The sequence below is a fragment of the Corythoichthys intestinalis genome, chromosome 6 (genome assembly GCF_030265065.1).
Source record: "Corythoichthys intestinalis isolate RoL2023-P3 chromosome 6, ASM3026506v1, whole genome shotgun sequence".
Taxonomy (NCBI): domain Eukaryota; kingdom Metazoa; phylum Chordata; class Actinopteri; order Syngnathiformes; family Syngnathidae; genus Corythoichthys; species Corythoichthys intestinalis.
Window position 1 is genome coordinate 41,920,053 of NC_080400.1, and position 21,861 is coordinate 41,941,913.

At 39.2% G+C, this 21,861-nt stretch overlaps 2 protein-coding genes across 3 annotated transcripts in view; one reads left to right on the plus strand and one right to left on the minus strand.

The window, feature by feature from the left end:
* LOC130917882 (succinate dehydrogenase [ubiquinone] cytochrome b small subunit B, mitochondrial-like) overlaps positions 1-5,356 on the plus strand; it is a 14,310-nt gene extending 8,954 nt beyond the window's left edge. Inside the window, exon 4 of the mRNA XM_057839628.1 lies at positions 4,608-5,356. Coding sequence (XP_057695611.1) covers positions 4,608-4,773 — 166 coding nt within the window. The 3' untranslated portion in view covers positions 4,774-5,356. The remainder of the gene's footprint in view (positions 1-4,607) is intronic.
* On the minus strand, positions 108-21,234 carry LOC130917881 (uncharacterized). Of its 2 annotated transcripts, none has more exons than XM_057839626.1 (7): positions 21,156-21,234; positions 21,040-21,084; positions 13,223-13,298; positions 12,823-12,840; positions 12,568-12,711; positions 7,922-8,067; positions 108-7,821 (listed from the first exon to the last, which is right to left on the minus strand). In XM_057839626.1, exons 2-7 carry the CDS (start codon positions 21,064-21,066, stop codon positions 7,600-7,602), a joined length of 633 nt encoding a protein of 210 aa, XP_057695609.1. In that variant the 5' UTR covers positions 21,067-21,084; positions 21,156-21,234; the 3' UTR covers positions 108-7,599. The 2 variants fall into 2 exon arrangements, with proteins under 2 accessions (XP_057695609.1, XP_057695610.1); XM_057839627.1 differs by having other exon boundaries at positions 21,142-21,181.
* Positions 21,235-21,861: the final 627 nt, after the last annotated feature.

Sequence of the window (21,861 nt, forward strand, 5' to 3'; positions counted from 1 at the left end):
ATTTTCTGTTGCGTTTGAGTCACTGCCTATTCATTTGGGTGATTCCCAGGTCATTTCCTGTTCTGTAACTCAAAATAAACAGGAAAAGATCCATAAAATACCCCAAAATCAACAGGAAGTAACTGAAAATGAACAAGTAAATGACCTTAAATGGCCCAAATTACCTCATTGCCTGACATTAGCTGCCACTACTGGCCATAGACGTTCAATCTGTTTGAAGTGGGAGGGGTGGCAGCGAATGAACCCGCCCATTTTAAATGGATTAGACCTCTACTAATGATAACCTCATTCCAATTCACAGCAGAAGCTTGTTTTCCTGTTTTTAGTTGTTTGTAGAATATCCTAGAATGATTTCCTGACCAATGTATTGATAATTGTCGTATCGCCAGATCATCGTTTTCGTGAGCTTTGTATTGCAAATTGTATTGTATCGTGAGGTACCAAGAGGTTCCCACTCCTACTCAGGAGCCTTGTCAACAAATACAAAATATTCATTTAATTGTCACTTTTGTTTTGTGGTATGTTGAAAAAAAAACTTGGTTGCACATCTTACGTTTCTTTTATTCTCTTTTAACACATACACAAACACTCTTAGATGCCATTAAAGACAAAAGTATCACTTTTCTTACAACTAGTGCAAGAAAAAAACAACTACAATTTCCTTCTTGGGTATTTGTACAGTTAAGTTGGCATGGCTCCCAGTTTACGTTGCATTAATATTTCGACGCTTTGTAGTCCAGTGTAACGCGAAGCAGTAATTCTAACTTTCCGTGCATCCGTCCAAATAGATCGCCAGACTGCAATCACCATTTTGCTGCAAGAAGTATTGAAAAACAAGAGTTCCGATCGCGGTTTGAGTTGCCCTCACTCACTTGCACTAAGCACTTACTATGACGTCACACGGAGGCCACTTGGAGGGCGGAAGGAAAGTGGGCGGAGGGGGAGCGAAAGACGTAAATGGAACACACCTGCCCTCGCTCACTCACAGGCAAGAAAATCATGGAACAACCACAAGGTGTTGTAGTAGCGCTATACTGTCTATTCCAAATCAGTGGCGCCTTCAAAAATTCTTCATAGGGGTGGCCAAATGGGGCCACTTCAAACCTTGGGGTGGCACACCAAAAAGTAAAAGCCATAATTTGAGGTTTTTACTATGTTGTAGTAATAAACAAGCCAGTAAAAAACTGTCAGGAAGACTTCAGGACACGCCTACTGATATACTTTAGTTGATTGTGTTATATATTGTATATTGCATACCATTACAGGACTGTCTCAGGAAATTAGAATAAGAACTTTATCACAATATTCTAATTATCTGAGACAGTCCTGTATACAGGACTGTCTCAGGAAATTAGAATAAGAACTTTATCACAATATTCTAATTATCTGAGACAGTCCAGGACTGTCTCAGATAAGGCTCCCCCCAATGAATCTTTTGGCCACCCCACTGATCACCCCACTCGCCGATATAATGTCAGATTGTAGAAGCTGCGGAACTCAAAGATTCATTGGGGGGAGCCTTGGCCAGGCCTGGCCACCCCCTGGTGGCACCATTGTTCTAAAACACACAAAATATACGGCGACTCAGGTCAATAATAATCAGATGGAGACGTATTCCGCGCTGGATGGCAATACGTCGGTACCTGGGAATTATCTAAATTATTAGTTTTGTATCAAATTTTATTTGGGCAATTCATTATTTTTTTGTCTATACCTTATAATTTGTAGACAGATTTGTTGTTTAAACACATTTTAACCTATTTGAAATTTAGTTTCAGTCCCTCCCAACGCCATTTGATTGACAGACCATTCCTTTCGTTAAAAGCAAAATAGAAAAGGCAAGCGAAATATAAAAATCAATGACAAAAATTGTCAGTTTTTTTCCTTTTTTTAATGACAAAAGTGAAAGTCAATAAAAAAGTTTTTACTTTTTATTTATTCATTTCTTTTTATATTTATTCATGTTTTTTAATTTTGGTACTCCAGTGAAATTCCATATGTTCTGTCATAACTGCCACGTACAGTCTAATTTTTTAAAATTTTTAACAGAAATGATGAATTTTTATAAATTCGAAAGGCAGTTTGGTATATCATTCAAACACCGTGCTGGCAGCTTAATTCATTTTCTTCCTTTTTGGTGGTATATATACAGCAGCCAACAGTAGGAGTGGGAACCACTTGTTACTTCATGATACGATATGATTTGCGATACAAAGCTCACGATAACGATGATCAGACGATACAACGATTTTCGATACATTGGTCAGGAAATCATTCTAGGATATTCTACAAACAACCAGTGAACAGAAAAACAAGCTTCTGCTGTGAATTGGAATGAGTTTATCACTAGTAGACATCCAATCCATTTCAAGTGGGAGGGATGTCAGTGAATGAATGAATCTATGGCCGGTAGTTGCTTGCCTAGTACACCAGACTCACCGCTGTTCCAGCTATTGAGTCTGGCCACCATTCAGTGGATGCAATTTCCAGGGCGGAGCAAGCCACAGCAAACAGACAGCGGAGTGGACCAATCAGCGACGGGCAGACGTGACGTTAGTAAAGCGACGAGAGCAGGAGGAGGGACTTGCGCGCAGACGTAAACATACGAGGAGAGCGCAGTTTATCCAACATGGCTAGCGCGAGACAGACTGTTGTCAATGACTCGTGTCGATGTGTTTTTGGTAATTTAAAACTGATTTTACCGTGGATTGGAACATATTCTCGGCTCTCCTGTTCACCATCCGTGTTGTTGTGGAGACGACTTCCGACGCGCAAGAGTGACGTTGCTCGTTAAGAACACGTCACGCAAATAAACGAATCTGATTTGTCGATTGATTTTGTACCTGCTCGAGAGGCCGTTAATGGGCTGGGTCCCAGACTTTTCTCTCAGTGTTTGAAAAATACAGGGAGAACAGTCTGGCCGTACCAGGCAAGGTTGTTGCAGCCAATGCCAGGCAACGAGGTAATTTTGGGCCATTTAAGGACATTTACCTGTTGATTATCAGTTTCTTCCTGTTGATTTGGTGGTATTTTATGGGTCACTTCCTGTTTATTTTGAGTTACAGAACAAGAAGTGACCTGGGTATCACCCGAATGAATACGCAGTGACTCAAACTCAACAGAAAATGACCTGTAAATGAACAGCAAGTGACCTGTAAATGCCCCGAAAAATCGGACAGAATGACTGCGAATGCTCTGGTGTCGAATTAGTGCTGCAACGATTAATCGATTAACTCTGGTATTCGATTAGAAAAAAAGATTCAAATTACATTTTGCTGCTTCGAGTATTCGTTTAATTAAAGTGGCGTTGTAATGGTTTGTTTTGAAAGTGTTTGCTTTTATTTCATTGATTTGGGTGGATACACTGCCCTCTAGTCTACCTCATTTCACATGGCTGAACTCATCTGCTCCCTGTTAAGACCAACATAAGCTAAGTTTTTGTTTGAGCTAATGATTTTTTTTAATGCATTCGTAATTTAGTTTAAAGGTATACTTAGCCATTTTTTTGTGGGAATATATGTGTCTGAGCCATTTGTTAAGAGCATTGTAAAAACCGTTAGCATTTTATAGCATTTAAGCTAGCGGACTTTTGGTATGGAAGTTAGCCAATTGTTTTGTTTTACATAGATCTTTTTGTTTTTATATACCGTGTGAGGCTCAGCTCAGCTGTTTTAATTTTATGTTCCTTATCCGATTACTCGATTATTCGAAATAAACAGTTCATCGATTAATCGGCTACTAAAATAATTGATAGCTGCAGCCCTATTTCGAATGAACGAACGTTCTCAGTCTAAATGGATTGGGCGTCGAGCACAGTCAATGGCAGCGTTAGTTACCTGAGACACTATTATGGTGGAAGATTTTTTTTTTTTTTTTAAGCCATCGAAACCTTTTTAAAACGACATCTCGATTCTTGGCTGGAATATATCGATAACCTTTCTTGATTCTTGGCAGAAGCATATCGATAACCTTTTGGGATACAAAGTATCACGATATATCACCATTTCGATGTTTTGTCACATTCCTAGCCAACGGTGTTTGAGCTTCATTATCACCACCACATGGACATATTTTCCGTGCACCGCTGCAATGCATTGTGGCATATAGGGAGCTCTGCAGTGACCGTCGTTGTTGACTTGATCATTAGCCCTCTAAGGGTCGATTTCACCAAGTTCACTTCGCTGTTTAGGGAAATGGAACAGCCCTTAAGATGGCGGCGGGGATTCCCCCAGGGGGGAGTGTCTGGGGCAAATGAGCGAGGGCAATTTTAAACCGCAATTGTAACGCAGCCAAGGTCTGTTCTCGGCACGTAACCTGAGCTGATGAGGATGTTGTCAAAGAAGTTTGTGCAACAACTGTAGTGTTGTAAAACTATATTGCCCCCTATTGTAAAGCAAGAATACTGCATATACTGCATCGTTCCCTTGCAGAATTACGGCGTTATTCGAACAGGGATCATTGTTTTGTGCCTGCAAACCTGTAATGGGTCATTTTCTGTTTCGGTCGAGCATCACCGTGTAAACAGGGCCTAAGACTGACAAGTGATTGAGACACAGTAACTTTTCAAGTCCAGTTATAACTTTTTCTTTCACATTTTTGTCTTTTAGGGGTTTAGGCCAGGTGTTAACAGATTACGTTCACGGGGACACCAAGATCAAGATAGCCAATGCCGGTCTCTTCCTTCTGTCATCAGTCACATTTGCTGGTCTTTGCTACTTCAACTACAATGACGTGGGCATCTGCAAAGCCGTCGCACTGCTTTGGAGCAAATAAACATTAACATGAACTGGCAAGCTCTGAACAATGACCCAAATGTGTTTAATGTAAATTCCTATAAATATACAGCTTTGGCAATATTTCCAGTGATTCACAAGTGTGTAATTGTATTTCATGTTAATTAGTTCTACTCTCTTTTGACAGCAAAATGACTTTTAGCCAATTCTTGTACCTGCATAGAAGGGAATTGCCTGTCTCTGATCAGTGTGGGCAGTTTGTCAATTTGTGTGCAGTTGAGAAGTTGGCCCATGTCTTTACTATGCCATATCACTTAGTCCACATATTTTTCCACAAAGCGTTTTTACATTGTACAGACCAGAAGTCTTGTTTGACAGCTATTTTTTTTTTTTTTGGGGGGGGGGGATGATTTTCAAAAATGTTTTGTTTCGATTACTCAGTCATACGGAAGAATTGATCTTTAACCCACCTTCAGATATGCTATTGTTGTATTTTAATGGTGCAGTCGAGATGCCTCATATTGATCGAAGGTTTATTGCCACCTAAAAAGATGAAAGCCTGTATTCGTACCTGTCTTTTACTGTGAGCCACGCAGCTTTAAAATATAGCTGATGTACCTTTGTGTCTTGTGTAAATGGCCAATCCTTTAGTTCAGTGGCCTTTATTTGAACCCTGTTTTTTTTTTTTTTTTTTTTTTTGTCTTTGTCAGAGTGGCCGCTCTGATGTTAATCACAATATTGAATAATGAATGCAAATATTGAATAATTAATGCACTACATTAACAAGTAACCACCAGGACATACCATAAATGAATTCACCCGACTCTAAAATAAGGGTATAACTTGTCGGAAAGCTTTGGGGGAAGTCCCTTTTTGAGATGCAGTGTAATTGCAAACACAAAAACGCATTCCTGAATCTGTTTGGTGTGGGAAAACTTGGCTTCAGTGTATGGTACGCAGCAGAAGTGATCTTGGATGTCACAAACATCTGCTGAATGAGCATTCCAAGACACACCTAGCAGCTTGCATTCTCAACAGAAATTGTCACTAACATTTGTCATTGCTGCAAAAAAAATTCTACAGTGTATCTGGAAAATATTCACACCATTTCACCTTTTTGGCATTTCATAACTTTTTTCCAAAGTGGATACATTTTCATTAATGGAAGTCTACACAGATTTTTTTTTTGGGCAACAGTATTTTAAGAAATCTAACAATGTGAAAAAGTGACGTTTAAGAATACTTTCTGAATGCAATGTAGTTTAACAAAGACGCGTACTTTTGCACCCAAGTCCAAGTCACCCGATTTTGAAAATCTGCCGATCCCAAGTCCCAGTCTGCACCCGGGAAAAAATTGTTTAAAAAAAAAAAAAAAAAATTTAATGCGTTACTGTCCCACTGAATTATTTTTAAACAAGAATAACATAGAAGAAAAAATAATTTATTAAATGCTTCATTAAGTCCACTTAAATCCTCTCACACTGCTCATCAACACTTACACAATGAGTTGTCACAGCACACTACCGCTAGTGTTTAACAAGTTCAAACATGATTAACACATGTGGCGTATTTCAAGGTAGCGCCCCCCAGGCTTCTCTGGCAACATCAAAGCTTCAAAGGCTGCCACTCATTGTTAACTTTAACAAGCAAACTGCAGTGCACTAGTGAGCAGGAAAAGCAGCAGGAGGGAGAGTGAAGGCTGTACGCGCATGAAGCAGAGAAATATATTTCTTATAATAAAAACCTGACCGTTTTTAGATTCCGATCCTCTGGAAAAATAGCGTGATTGGGACATCTCTTACCAATGCATCATAGCAACAATAAAAACCTATCAGACCTTGAAATTCCAAGTCAACTTATTTCGCTCAGATGCAATGATTTCCCAAAAATCTCATTTTTAACTAAGATGGATTCATGTTAAGTGAATAAAAACCCAACATTTTAACTACACTGGAGCTATGTTAAATAAGCAGTACTGAAACTTGATTGAAGTTTAAGTACGCATATATCAAGGTAATCCAAATGCAATTTAAACCTCGATGACAGCACTATGTGTAAACTGCGGAGACAGTCTGGCTGACTATGCTCTTGCCATCACACTCTATTAAAGGTATCTGGAGTGAGGCTAGGGCTAGGTTCACACAATTTATCATTTCAAATTAGCACAATTTGTCTTAGGAAGTTATGCTTCCTCAGAAGTGTATGTTTTGCCCAAAAATTGGAAATTCAAGTTTACAAAACTGAACTCATTTTATCAAGTGTGTTAACGTGATGAGTTACAAATATTCCAAATAAATTACTGAAGAAAACTCTAAAATTTCAGTTTTCCTTACTTAAAATCTTACATTTTCATAAATTATTGGACAATTTATTCTTTATATTTTTATTGTATAAACTTCAGTATCAAATTTAGCTATTTTTTAAATTCGGGATTCAATGGTTTATCAGTAAATAGAGAAACAAATTGGTCTATTTGTGATTGGGTTTGTACACAAATGAAATATAAGACATTGCATTTATACATGAGGAAAAATGTTAAGCCTGAATAGATGAGACAGGACAAGCACTTTAGAATGAATAAACAATTTAAGAAAAAAAAAATGCATGTAAGAAGACAGTTCGAATACCAGCAGGTTAGCAACTTTTACAATGTTGGGTCTAGATATTGTCAGTAATCTCCTGCCATGAGAAATGCATCCTTTTTGCCAGTTATGTGGTGCTACAATGTGAGAGGACAGCGAAATGAAGCGAGCAAAGTTCATATAACGTTGTAAAATAAAAAAATAAATTTTGCAACTGCTAACTTAGTAAAATTCTTACAATGATATACTGGATGCTAAAAGACTACTATTGTGTACCTTATTCCCTATTTCCTTAAAAGTGTCACTTCGACGCTTTCATCCACTTCATCAACTTTACGATACAAGGCCAAAGTCAGCTTACACGGATTATCCTTTAAAGGCTTAAAACCCAAGAAATTACTATGATAAAGACAGGACTCTAACATGTATGTGTTTGTTTTGTCAGGGAGTTGACTCATGTAGAACAAAGCTTCATCTATGTCTTCGTCAATATTCTCTGGAAGAGCCTGCGGTTAAAACACAAAATGGGTTATAATAATCAATGTGGTTGGTGAATCTTTTCTAGAGTAAAGACCTAAAATACTTCGAGAAATTGTCAGCACTTACAGTTTTCTCCTTTGTGTAAATTTCTTGTGCGTTACGACAGCAAACCACTGCGATACAATTGCTTTTTTTAACATACAGCATGACAGGACGGCCCTTCCTTTTCTTCTTATCAGATTCATTGTAATAGTGAATCCTGAATTTGCAATCTGAAGACAAAAGAGGGGAAAAAACCAAATTATTTTTTAGTTTAGGTATAATTATTTTACACTATATCAGTGATTCTTAACCCTAGGGGCCATTCGCGCCTTTTATTAGGCTGAAAAATTAATTTCAGTTTCGTAAACATAAGCCGCAAGGGCTGTGGGATACGGAGAAAAAGGAGGGCAAAATTTAAATAAATACACAACTAATCAATTTAATGTATCATCAAAATGTGTTTATATTTCCATTTGCTTTTCAAGGCTTATTTCCATTTTTATTGTAAGATATATTTTAATATATTCTTATTTATTTCAACATTTATGTATTTATGTTTAATCATTTCAATATTTTATTTAATCCAACATTTGTTTCCATATTTATTTTTGATTGCACACTAAATAAATTTTTGTGCAGACAGAATGAAACATTTAAAAAAAAAATTTTTTTTTTTGCTTGGTTTTGTTTTGTACATTGCATTGTATTTCCCTATGACATCCCATTGGAGATGAAACATACAGTGCTGCTCGAAAGTTTGTGAACCCCACAGCGATGGTCAGATTTTTTGTAAAAAAAAAAACTAAAATAACCTTATTAAATGTTAAGTTATACCCAAATCCACAATACTGACATTCCAAATAATGGACTGAAACAAAAGAAATAGTTATATTGTCATTCTTTATTTAACAAAAGTGGTTGATTTAAGAAAAACTCAGATATCATGTGTGCAAAAGTATGTGAACCCCTTCAGTTAATAGGATATTGCGCCTCCTTTTGCAGAGATTACCTCAACCAAACGGTTTCTGTAGTGACTAATCAGCCTCTCACATCTACTTTGGGGGATTTTTGCCCATTCTTCCTTGCAGAACGCAGTCAGTTGAGAGAGGTTTGATGGGCGTCTGGCATGAACTGCTCGCTTCAGGTCCCGCCACAGCATTTCAATGGGATTTAGGTCAGGACTTTGACTGGGCCAGTCCAGAACATGAATCTTCTTCTTTTTCAGCCATTCCTTGGTTGTATTGCTGGAATGCTTTGGATCATTATCATGTTGCATGATCCACCTTCTGCCAAGCTTTAACTTCAAAACAGATGGCGTCAGGTTATGTTCTAGGATTTGACAATATTCCTCAGAATTCATGATTCCCTGGACTATGTGGAGTTGTCCAGGTCCTGAGGATGAAAAGCAAGCCCAGATCTTGACATTCCCACCTCCATGCTTCACTGTTGGGAGAAGGTTCTTTTGGTGGTATGCAGTGTTGACTTTTCGCCAGACATGGCGGTTTTGGTTGTGACCAAACAGTTCAATTTTGCACCTACATCAGTTGATGAAAACTCTTTTTAATTTAGTCTCGACAACACAACTGTTAAAAAAACAAAAAAAAACTACTGAATTGATTGATTAGGAAATCAGGTTGAAATAATAGAAAATTCCAAAATGTTGAGGGGGTTCACAAACTTTTGAGCAGCACTGTAAATCTAACAAATGATGTTTTTTTGCTTTGTTTGTACAGCTGACCGAGATCTCATTTTCTACTCGGTTGCATATGCAGGAAAAGGGAAGGGAATCCACTGCCCAGTCAAAAAAGGGCTGGACGCTTTTGCACTGTTGAGGATGACTCACTACCGCACTTTTCAAATGGAATAACTAGCAGCTCCACAGTTTTTGGACTGTCCTGCTGATAATTATAAATGAAGATTGTATGTGCAGAAGCAGGGAACAGTTTAGCCTCAACAATTTACCACCTCAAAAGTAAATAATTAACACCCCTGCCCCAAAACAAACAAATAAAACCTTAGTGTTCGACAAGTCATGGTTGATGTCTCAGCCAGCTTCTCGGCTATAAAACATTACATCATGGTTATTTTTGTTGTCAATTGTGCAACACATTTTGAAAAAAAAAAAAAAAAGGACTAGCCAATACTCTAGAAATGTGTGTATTGCTAAAAGTGAAGTGACAGGCATGAAAATGGGTCAGGGGTTAAAAAGGTGAGAAGGGTGTGAAGGGAATATTTTCCGGTACACTATAACTAGGGCTGTCCCAAATGACTAATTTTCTCACGATTAGTCAGCCAACTATTTTTACGATTACTCGACTAATCTAATACCCCCCCCCCCTCTTTTTTTTTTAAATTTTACTAATTTAGCAATGACATTTTTGATGACGCTTAATAATTCCCAAAAACTTTTTGGAACACTTAAATCCTTTATTAAAGTACAAATAAACACGTAAATAACAACAATAAATCACAAATAAACAATGAGGTCAAATGCTGATAGCATTAAATAGTGCAAAAGTATGGAATGTAAACAGATTCAGAACTTCGCCTTTCCAACAAGATTCAAAACAATACTTATCTAGCATTAATATTATAGTATACTACTCTATATAATAGTACGTGTAGTATAATATTCATTGCCAATCAGATTTTTCATAAAGGGTGTCATTTTAAAGCTATTGTTATGTAGAATGAATACTGAGGTAGAATCAGGATTCTGAAGTATGTGGGATTAATCCAGATATTGTTATTTATATGACGTGCTTTTATTTTGAAATGTTACCGGAAGTACGTTTGCTAAACCACTAACCCTAAGCTTTACACTCCGCAAAAAAAGCTCTTTTTGTCATTGCATGTGGTTTAAGTAATCATTTTTTTCATGTTTTTCGTTTGCAAATGCTGTAAACCAGCAATTTTTCATTTTTGAAGTGTCACTTTCAGTGTTGTTAATAACGGCGTGAGAGTATAACGGCGTAAATAACAGCGTTATTTTTTTTCTATAGTGAGTAATCTAATTAATTTTCTCATCTTGGCAACGCCGTTACCGTTACTGAGGATGTAAAGGTGTGCGTTACTATGCGTCACTACATTGGTTGAATGACGCGAGAAAAGTCTGAGAGACACTGACTCACCGAGACGAGAGCTCTCTCGGAGGGAAGGGAGTTGTGACGCCGTTGCCAACGCGACGCTATGTGACAGATAGCCTCCAAACTACGCCCACATGATGCTATGGTAAATATCACATGTATAGAGAACAAGATGCGAAATGACAGACTCGCCGGCGTTCGTAAACAGCCGCCATCTTAAAGCAGTAGACTTATCAGGAATGCTCTGTTGTAAAGAACCTTCCTAGCGAACCAAAGTAACTTTTTTATCTAAAATACTCCAAAATCGGCAAACTTTTGACTTGAATCTATCTTTAAATGATGAAACAGTTTTAAAACTTTCACATGCCGAAAGTAGACAGAAGGGAACTAATGCAATAACGGGAGCAATTTTGACAACTTTTAACAGTTGATTCACAACAAGAAATGACTTCCAAACATTGTAAATGTTACTATCTAGTCATCGCAATATCCGCAATACCCCTGTGTCTAGTTAAGTGTAGGGTAAAGAACTGTCCCAAAAACGTTCAACTTCTCATAGTGTGACCTGTTTTTTATTTTATTTTTTTGAAAAGTAACACCAGTTACTTTGCCAAGTAACTAATTACTCTTACATTCAGGTAAATGAGTAACTAACTCTTTTTGGGAGAAGTTATTTGTAACTGTAATTAATTACTTTTTACTGTTTTCCCCATTAGCCTCAATGTAGCAATGCTAACGTCTACAGTGTTGAATATAGATATGTTTCCTTATTTTGGATGTCTGAACTTTAATTCTACGGCGTGTTGATGACCAATAAACATCTGTGAAAGGAACTGTTGTCTCATATGCCATCAGCGCGCATGCACAAATGTATGCACGCACGGCGATAAAAAGCAGCCGTGAAAATTACCGCCCTCAATTTTATCTAACGTGCGATAAATGGAGTCATTGCAAATAGTGACAGGCTTAGCACCTTTAATAAAACATGTCGTTAGTTAGTTAGTTAGTTAGTTAGTTAGTTAGTTAGTTAGTTAGTTAAAATGGACTTACGATCTGCCAGGTTGTAATTGTCTTCTGTCGTCTTCCAAAATTACAACTGGGTGAAGGCGCATTAAGTGTTCATTCACAGCCGCCGTTCATCCAAGCTTGGCATTGAACAGACAGGACACAACAGTGTACCCTCATTGTTTCGTTGAAATAAGTCAATGTTTTGGTCACTCTGGTGCGCTTTTTTGGCTTTGTGCCGCTTTCCCCGCTTGCATACCAAGCGTCCGACATTAAAAATCTCCTGCCCCCCCCTTTTAAAAATGTTGTCCTCGGGTCTACACAATTCACCCTTTTTGACTTCAAAACGGTGAATATCGCCAAAAGGTGAGAGATTTTCATGCCTGGATGTGTATGCTGAAAGCTTCTGCTACTGTGTCTAGCAGCAAGATAAATGGTCACTTGTGATTAATAAATATTGCTCTTATTTTTATTTTACACATTATTGATTGTTAATTTAAAAAATTTAAGGGATGTTCTCCAATCATAATAGGTTATGAAATGTCAGTTGTGAGGTTGCACTGTAAAATGCCATTTCAAAAGAAAAACTTGAAAACCTGAAATCGAAATATCCTTGCAAAAACATAATTGATTTCTTACTTGGCGAGTCTTGCTGAGCAATAGTTAACGTCTGGATTCCAAATTGGTTGTCATCTTTTAAAAGCAGGTATTGGTTCTGAACTTGGATCAAAGAAGTAAGACATTTTGAAGACTTTTTGAAACAGTCGGTTCTCAGATTCCCATCTGGAATACAATATATACATATATATATTTATATATTCTCATTTGTTAATACACCTGATATAATATTTACATAATAGAAGGCCATATGTATTGCACTTTCAATTTAATTACCTGTTTCATCCACGAGAACTGTGAATGCAAGAGAGAAAGGTAAGATTTTAGACTTTTCACTGGGAAAAAAATATAAAAAGGAAAGTAATTAACCAATAGTTAATAAGGCTGAATATTTTTCAATAATGTTTAGAATACTGGTGGACAGCCTTCCACAAACACTGAATAGGTTTTATGACATTGTTAACCAAATTTAGTTTACTGTGCGCTATATAGCCTATACAATACTGCATATACTTACATACACATCCAACTGTACAGTAAGGTAATCATTTGACTATTCATTAATAAAAGTAAATACTAGCAGCAACTGAACATATTGTAAAGTTAGATGACCATAATTGTGAGCAGAACACCTACTGTAAAAACTTATAGTAAAAATGTAAGGGACTGATTTGACCTTGAAAATAGAATCTGCCTTCACATTCATGAAGAAACTCAACATAGGATATTTCATTGTTAGACATCAAGTTGACCTGCAAAAAAAAAAAAATCATAAATCACACCCACAAATAAAGATAGTAAAACTGCTTTACAAAGCTGATCTAGACTGCATTTGGTTGCTAGCATAGGCAGTTACTTAAAAGCAGAGACAGACCGGTTATCGGCGCCGATATTTAGAAATTTGACGTATATTGGTATCGGCATTTTTTTTTTAACCGAACGGCTGATATGAAAAAAATCTATTTAAAACTTGGTTATTTCGGCTATGATGCAGCCGCGCCTCTCTCCTGCCTGCTGTCTCCTGCAATAGTATTCACCCCGTTCTCTGATTGGTTAAATGGTAATAGTAAATTGAGTTACACTTGAATTGTGCCTTTCCACCTTTTTAAGGTCCTCAAAGTGCTTCACACTGTATGCTCAAACACCTACGAGTGATGCAGCACCAGGAGCAATTTGGGGTTTGGTATCTTGCTCAAGCATACTGAGACGAGGTCATCAGGGCTTTCTTTTCTGTGGAAAAATTTCAGAGAGCTATTTATTTAACCTTTTATTCGACTTCATAAGAAATGTTTCTGAATCTAGGAAATTCAGGCACTTCTGGAGCTATTATTTTCTGTTTGTGTGATTCAATAAACATACTTCGGGCATTTCAATGAAGTTCAGCGCTTGCACTATTGAATATTTTTTATGGCAATTTTTACACCTTTACTGCAAATGAATATTGGCTTCAAAAATCGGTTATCGGCCCCTCTAACTACTAATAATCGGTATCGGTCCTGAAAAAAAAAATCATATCGGTTGATCTCAACTTGAAGGTATACTGCGATTGACCTAAAACTTGGACCCACAAATATCACACGGCACCAATTATTGATACCTTCTTGGAGGCTGAAATAAATGCACATTTGGGTCCCGAGACACCCACTTCAAATGTATGACTAATCACAGAAGAGTTATGCTCAGATGAACAATCTGTGAACTCCCATTTTATGCACCCCTTTTCTGTTCATGAAAAGTAGCTTTGTCAAGTCAGGTGAAAAAAATTTCATGCTAAATCACCAAAGATCCTAGATCAAAATGGATTGTTCCATGGATCCGCTACAAATAAAGTATATTCCACATGTTAATCTAGGAAAGATCCAATTGAGACCTGTTTTATGGGAGGACCTTTTAGAATATATACAGTTTCAGACTGAACGATGGCTCACACTCACAAAAACATTGTTTCCTGTCAAAAAAAGCTTTTGGTGACATCGATGTCCCTCTTTTAATGAGAATATGGAGCGTATTTCAGACAAAACTTCGGAAATTGATCTATCTACTAAAATCGCTTTGCATTTCGCAGTAGTTGTCAAGCAGATAGTCACTTATTGGTCACGTCTGCAACTCCCACCTCTTTCTCTTGAATGGCTCGAACATCAGATGGCTGGGGACTTGAGGTTTGCAAGACCTCAAGTGCATGATGAATCAGGAAGTACCGTCTTGCTTGCAAAGCTACAGAGATCCCAAAGGGCTTCAAATACAAACGGCTGACATTAAAATTGATAATAATTCATGCATTCATCTTCCCTGCCACTTATCCTCACGAGGTTCCCAGAAGGTCTGGAAGCCCATCCAAGCTAAAGATGGGCAGTAGGCGGGGTACACCCTGAATTGATTGCCAGCCATTCACAATTATTTATAATTTATTATTTAGTTAATTATAATCTGTAGTTACATTGTTAAATAAATACTAAGAAAAATAAGAATATAAGAATAAACATATTTGTATATGATTTTTTTTTTTTTAATGGGGAAAAAAAAAAACATTTGGGGGAAAAATAAGAAACCTTGAGAAAGAACTGTGAATGCCCTTTCAGTACAACTAGGCTGTTTTGCTGTTGCAAAACAAAAAAAAAACATATGTGCAGTGGCGTTTCTTGAGTGAGACACTGCACTTCCTGTTGACGGAAATATTTGCTACTGTGAAAATTTGTACTTTATATTGGTCATTCAATTTTTAGGAAGAGGAGATGTATTGATGTCCAGTTTTTACCACAAAATGTGTACTACTATGTACTATTATAAAACTCTAAACCAAACTATTTTATTGTATGCTATGCTTTACTCTGTGCGACCCGACCCCGCAGATAATGGCTGGGTGGATGGAATTAAAACCATTTTCTATTTTTTGGATTATTAATAATTATTGTACTTTTTAATTTTAAAATAATTACAACTAAATTTATCAGTTAATTATTTGTAAATATGTGGAGGTGGAGGCTGACTAAAATTGCTACTCCTCCATTGTTTAAGGATGGTTATGCACTGATCTTAGGGGAGCGATTTTGTTTTCTCAGGGCTGAATAATTAGATGAATTATTTGCACAATTAGAATTGATACTCATATGTTATTTGTGGATCAGTGAAATTTGGTTGGTAAATTCTACAGTAGTACGAAAAAGTATGTGAACCTTTTGTAATTTCTCACATTTCTGCATAAAATCCACATCAAATGTCATCTAATCTTTGTCAAAATCACACAGATGAAAAAACTGTCTGCTTTAACTAAAACCACCCAAACATTTATAAGTTTTTATATTTTAATGAGGATAGGATGCAAACAATGACAGAAGCGGGAAAAATAAGTTAACCCTCTGCCTAAGGAGACTTAAAGAGCAATTGAATCCAATTTTTACCAAACAGTCAGGTGTGTGCGCACATTGCACAATCACTGATGAGTGGTTTAAAGCTGCCCTGCCCACTATAAAACACACACCTGGTAAGAATTGTCTTGATGAGAAGCATTGTCCGATGTGCATCATGGCTCGGTCAAAAGAGCTGTCTGAAGAACTGCGATCAGCGATTGTTGACTTGTATAAAGATGGGAAAGGTTACAAAACCATTTTCTAAAAATCAGGATGTTCATGTTAGGTTTTGTGTTAGTTTTCTCCTTGTGTGACTTGTCTCTGTGATTGCCCATTGATTTCACCTGTTGTGCCTTCTAGTGTCCTGCAATCTGCATCCTGTGTTACCCAGCTGTTCCTCGTCTCGTTACCCCTTGTCTGCGTGTGTATATAATGACCCAGTTTCTTGTCACCCCTTGTTGCGTCATTGTCAATGTCAGCGTCTACGTCCGTGTCAAAGCCAAGATCTTCCAAGCCCTCGTGTTCCGTCTAAGTTTTTGAAAAGCAGTCTTTTGTTAGTGATACTTTTGTTTGCCTCAGTGTTAAGACTTTTTGGATTCCCCGGTCGTTTTGTTGATACTTTGTTTTTTGTTGGCATTGATTAAAACGTTTTTGCACCATCTACCTGCCTCGCCTCACTTTCCCTGCATTTGGGTCCACACACCCCCTGCCTGCCCACGCACCTCGTGACAGAATGACGCAACCAAATATGGACCCAGCGGGAAACCTCCGACCCCCCAGCCTTGCTCCTCACCTGTTTCTGGATTCAGATTTCTCCGATTGTGAAGAAGGCCCTGACTTAATTAACATTCTTTCCGACAGCGATCCCGACCCAGATTTTGAGTTCATGCCTTTTTTTTTCACCCTCTCGGTTTTTTTCAGGCCTACCTCATTACACGTCCCCTTCCCAGCCTTTTTCCCTGGACCCTTACCTGGGTTCCCGTTTGGCCATCTACCCTGGACCTCCGCGTGGCGGCCAGCGGGGGCGCCCAGGTAAGGGCCGTAGTTCCTTCACCCCTCCTTCAATCCCACCAAGTAATGTGCCACACAGTCTGCCATCCAACACCGTATGGAAGCCTCGGCGTGCTCGTCCGCGCCGACGGCATGGGCCCGCGCCGGCTCCCCGCAGTCAAGTTCCTCCCGCGCCGGCTCCACGCAGTCAAGTTCCCCCCGCGCCGGCTCCACGCAGTCAAGTTCCCCCCGCGCCGGTTCCACGCAGTCAAGTTCCCCCCGCGCCGGCTCCACGCAGTCAAGTTCCCCCCGCGCCGGCTCCACGCAGTCAAGTTCCCCCCGCGCCGGCTCCCCGCAGTCAAGTTCCCCCCGCGCCGGCTCCCCGCAGTCAAGTTCCTCCCGCGCCGGCTCCCCGCAGTCAAGTTCCTCCCGCGCCGGCTCCCCGCAGTCAAGTTCCTCCCGCGCCGGCTCCCCGCAGTCAAGTTCCTCCCGCGCCAGCTCCCCGCAGTCAAGTTCCTCCCGCGCCGGCTCCCCGCAGTGCTGTCCCGCCAGCAGACGACCAAGCTGCTGTCCCGCCAGCAGACGACCACGCTGCTGTCCCGCCAGCAGACGACCACGCTGCTGTCCCGCCAGCAGACGACCACGCTGCTGTCCCGCCAGCAGACGACACCGCTGCTGTCCCGCCAGCAGACGCCGAAGTTCCTGGCCCTCGCCCCGACGATGCTGCTCCCCGCTTCTTGCCACGGCTTGGCGGCATGAAGGATCGAACACTGCCTCGTCTGGGACGCCCGCCTGATCGGCCCGTGCGGTCGCCAAACGTCTGGCGCCCTGGACGCCCTCCAGATCGACCCTTGCGGTCAGCCCATGTCTGGCGTCCTGGACGCCCGCCTGACTGGCCCTAACGGGCTGGTGTTGCTCCCTCCTCCGAGCAACCTTATGACTTTTTGTTTCCTCGGGACGTCTGGGATCCGTCCCTTGAGGGGGGGGTACTGTTAGGTTTTGTGTTAGTTTTCTCCTTGTGTGACTTGTCTCTGTGATTGCCCATTGATTTCACCTGTTGTGCCTTCTAGTGTCCTGCAATCTGCATCCTGTGTTACCCAGCTGTTCCTCGTCTCGTTACCCCTTGTCTGCGTGTGTATATAATGATCCAGTTTCTTGTCACCCCTTGTTGCGTCATTGTCAATGTCAGCGTCTACGTCCGTGTCAAAGCCAAGATCTTCCAAGCCCTCGTGTTCCGTGTAAGTTTTTGAAAAGCAGTCTTTTATTAGTGATACTTTTGTTTGCCTCAGTGTTAAGACTTTTTGGATTCCCCGGTCGTTTTGTTGATACTTTGTTTTTTGTTGGCATTGATTAAAACGTTTTTGCACCATCTACCTGCCTCGCCTCACTTTCCCTGCATTTGGGTACGCACCTCGTGACAGTTCATCAATCGACAGTCAGAGAAGTTGTCTACAAATGGAGAGAATTTGGCACTGTTGCTTTTCTCCCAAGGAGTGGCCGTCCACAAAAAATGACGCCAATAGTTCAGCGCAGAATACTCAGAGAGGTAAAAAAGAACCCTAGAGTGTCTGCTAAAGACTTACAGAAAACACTGGGAGAGTCCAATATCTCTTTGCACACATCAACTATATGTAAAACTATGACCAAGAATGGTGTTCATGGGAGGACTCCACAGAGGAAACCACTGCTGTCTAAAAAAAACCTCATTGTTGCTCGTTTAATGTTCGCAAAAAGGCATTTGGACACTCTATAGAGGTTTTGCCAAAATATTTTGTGGACTGATGAAACAAGGAGGGGAGGGGGGCACAAAATATTGATGTGTGATGGTTCTCATACTTATTTTTCCCCCTTCTGTCATTGTTTGCATGCTATCCTCATTAAAATATGAAAACCTATAAATGTTTGGCTGGTTTTAGTTAAAGCAGACACTGTTTTTTCATTTGTGTGATTTTGACAAAGATCAGATCAAATTTGATGGTGATTTTATGCAGAAATGTGAGAAATTCCAAAAGGTTCAGATACTTTTTCATTCTACTGTAGAGATGTATATTAGAGATCGACCTAATGGGTTTTTCGGGGCCCATATCGATAATTAGGAGTTAGAGAGGCCAGTAACCGATTTTTGGAGCCAATATTAATTTGCAGTAAGTGTAAAAATTGGCGTTAAAAAAAAAGGAATAATGCAAACATTGAACTTCATTGAAATGCAAAAAGCATGTTTATTGAGTCACACAAATAGAAAATAATAGCTCCAGATGTGCCTGAATTTCCTAGACTCCTAGAATCATTTCTTATAAAGTTGTATTAAAGGTTAAATAGTTCTCTGAAAATTATCCACAGAAAAGAAAGCCCTGGTAATGACCTCGTCTAAGTATCCTTGAGCAAGACATACAACCCCACGTTGCCCGTGGTGCTGCGTCACCAGTAGGTAAATGAGGATATATAGTGTGAAGTTCTTTCATGGTCTTAAAAAGATGGAAAAGCCCAATACAAGTGTAACTTTATTTACCGTTACCACTTAACCAATCAGCAGACCGGGTGAACACTAATGCAGGAGACAGCAGGCTGGAGTGAGGAGTGTGGCTGCATCTGAGCCAAAATAAACCAGTTTTGAAATGATTTTTCTATATTGGCCGGTCGGATTTTAAAAAAGGCCGATAAAATATACATACATTTTCCAAATATTGCCATCAATAAATGGCCCGCTGATAATTGGTCTATCTCTACCTGAAAATATCTTGTCAGTATTTCTGTTTGAATTAAAGTGCTTTATTTAACCCTTCATAGGGCAAGTGACTATTTTTAGTAATTTAGAAAATTTTGAATAACCCCATTAAGACCTGGCGTACACATACCTGTAGATGGACATCACAAATTTGGATCATGTAGGGCACACAGGGCTCAATTTGTGCCGAGTCGTGCCGGAACAGGATTTTGTTGACTTCTGGCATGAGGTGTTGTTCGTTGAAGAAAGACTACCGAATCAAGATGCCCATCTCAGTCTCTAAATGAGAAATTCTGCTCACAAGTATGTGTTTCATGTGAAGAAAGACTACCGAATCAAGATGCCCATCCTAGTCTCTAAATGAGAAATTCTCCTCACAAGTATGTGTTCCATGTGCCAATAAATGTATTTTTTGTCCCAGAACTCACACTTATATTTTGTATAAATGTTACTTACTGGTTGTCATCAACACTTACCATGTATATTATCTAAAGGCAAGCAGGCATTTGCATGTTGAATTACGGCCCAATCTGTATGTGTTCCGGTGTTCTGCCAAAATGTGCTACATCGGCAAAATGGTATGACGCGAATTTGACACCCAAAGTACTACCGCACGCTTTCAACTTGTTTTGTTTAGAGGCATACAGGCAGAACGTACCAAAAACTGCCTTAAGAAAATACTTAAATGTAGTTATATCAAATAAGGAAGGTTTAAATACGCTACGTGACTAATGGAACAGCACTGCTTATAAGCTAACATAAGAAAACACAATGGTTAAAAGTATGAGAGGGACATACAACATGCAAAAAGTATTTTGGGGGCAATGAAAAGGTAATAAAATACTCAATAAAAACAAAAATAGTGAGTACTCTCTGCTTTTAACCGATGTGCTCATGCGAGTGGAATCTGGATGCTTGCGCAAGCGCATTGAGCATTGTGTAGACGTCTCGCCGCGTGGGAAAGAATTGCAGAACACCGGTACTTGTGCTCACCTTGCATTCCTGGGATATCATATATACATTGCAAGTTTGCATTCCGGCACGTTACGATTTACGAATTAAGTACTGTGGCCACAATATTAACATTCAGTGTAAGTGGGGCACCCAAAATGATATGTATATGTATGTGTACGCCAGCTCTAAACTTACAGTATATACTTTATTTTTTATTTATTTTTTTATTTAATCACTATTTTTTTATATATAATTCTTCAAGGAACTAATGTAATTAGAAATGTATAAAATGTTAATTTAAAAAAAGGGGAAAGAAAAACATTTTTTAATTTACTTTAAACAGGAACACGCACTGGTAAAAGTCCCCAATGACACTTTCATTGTTTTTTGTTTATATTATTTAGGAAAATGCCCTGTAAAGGCTTAACTAGCAAACCAGTTCACGTTGAAAGCGAAGTTATAAATTGCGTAACATACCGACATGAATGCTGTGCTGCAGCTCATGGCTCAAACCACCGGTTGCTGAAGGGGAAAAAAATAGTTTATGTTAATTTTACAGGGAAACCCGATGAGCCGTACCTTGTTAAGATCACCTTCGTCGAATGAAGATGGAGGTTCGCTGTCGAAATTCGTGCCGTGGCAAACAGGATGTATTGCGTAACACTGCATGACGGTTCAGCGCGGGAAATGTCATTTATTCTTCCGAATACGCAAAAAACAAAAAAAATAAATATGTAAATTTGTCTGAGAGGGATTAAAGCCACAGTAAAATTTTCACTAGAATCTAGGGACTAGATGGATTGAATATTTTCTTTTTAGACATTCGTACAAATTTACTGTATTTACTTTTACATCCATGTTTGCAACGCGTTAATATTTTCTACCACAAGAGGGCACACACGTAATGGGGGAAAAACAGCACGACGGCACAGCATGCAGCCATATGGATATCATATAAGGCTGGAAGTCTATATGCGTAGCCGGCGGTGTAAGTCGCTGGCGGCATCTCTGCCAATTACGATCTAACCAAGCCGTTTGAGAATGGGTGAAAATTGTGCAATTAATAGCTTTGTTAAAGTAGACGCTCTTATGACTGTAATGTTGCTTTGTCGAACGGTCCTGACGGAAAATTCACAGAAAGCGACGACACCCATCCCCTTTGACTCTTACCGCACATCAGACATCTAGCCCTCTTTATATGTTAGGTATGTTGCACTCTTTTGAGTAAATTCCAATTAACACAGCAGTCATTCATTTCTTAAAGAGAAACTCAACATCTTGGCTTGGATATGACAACCT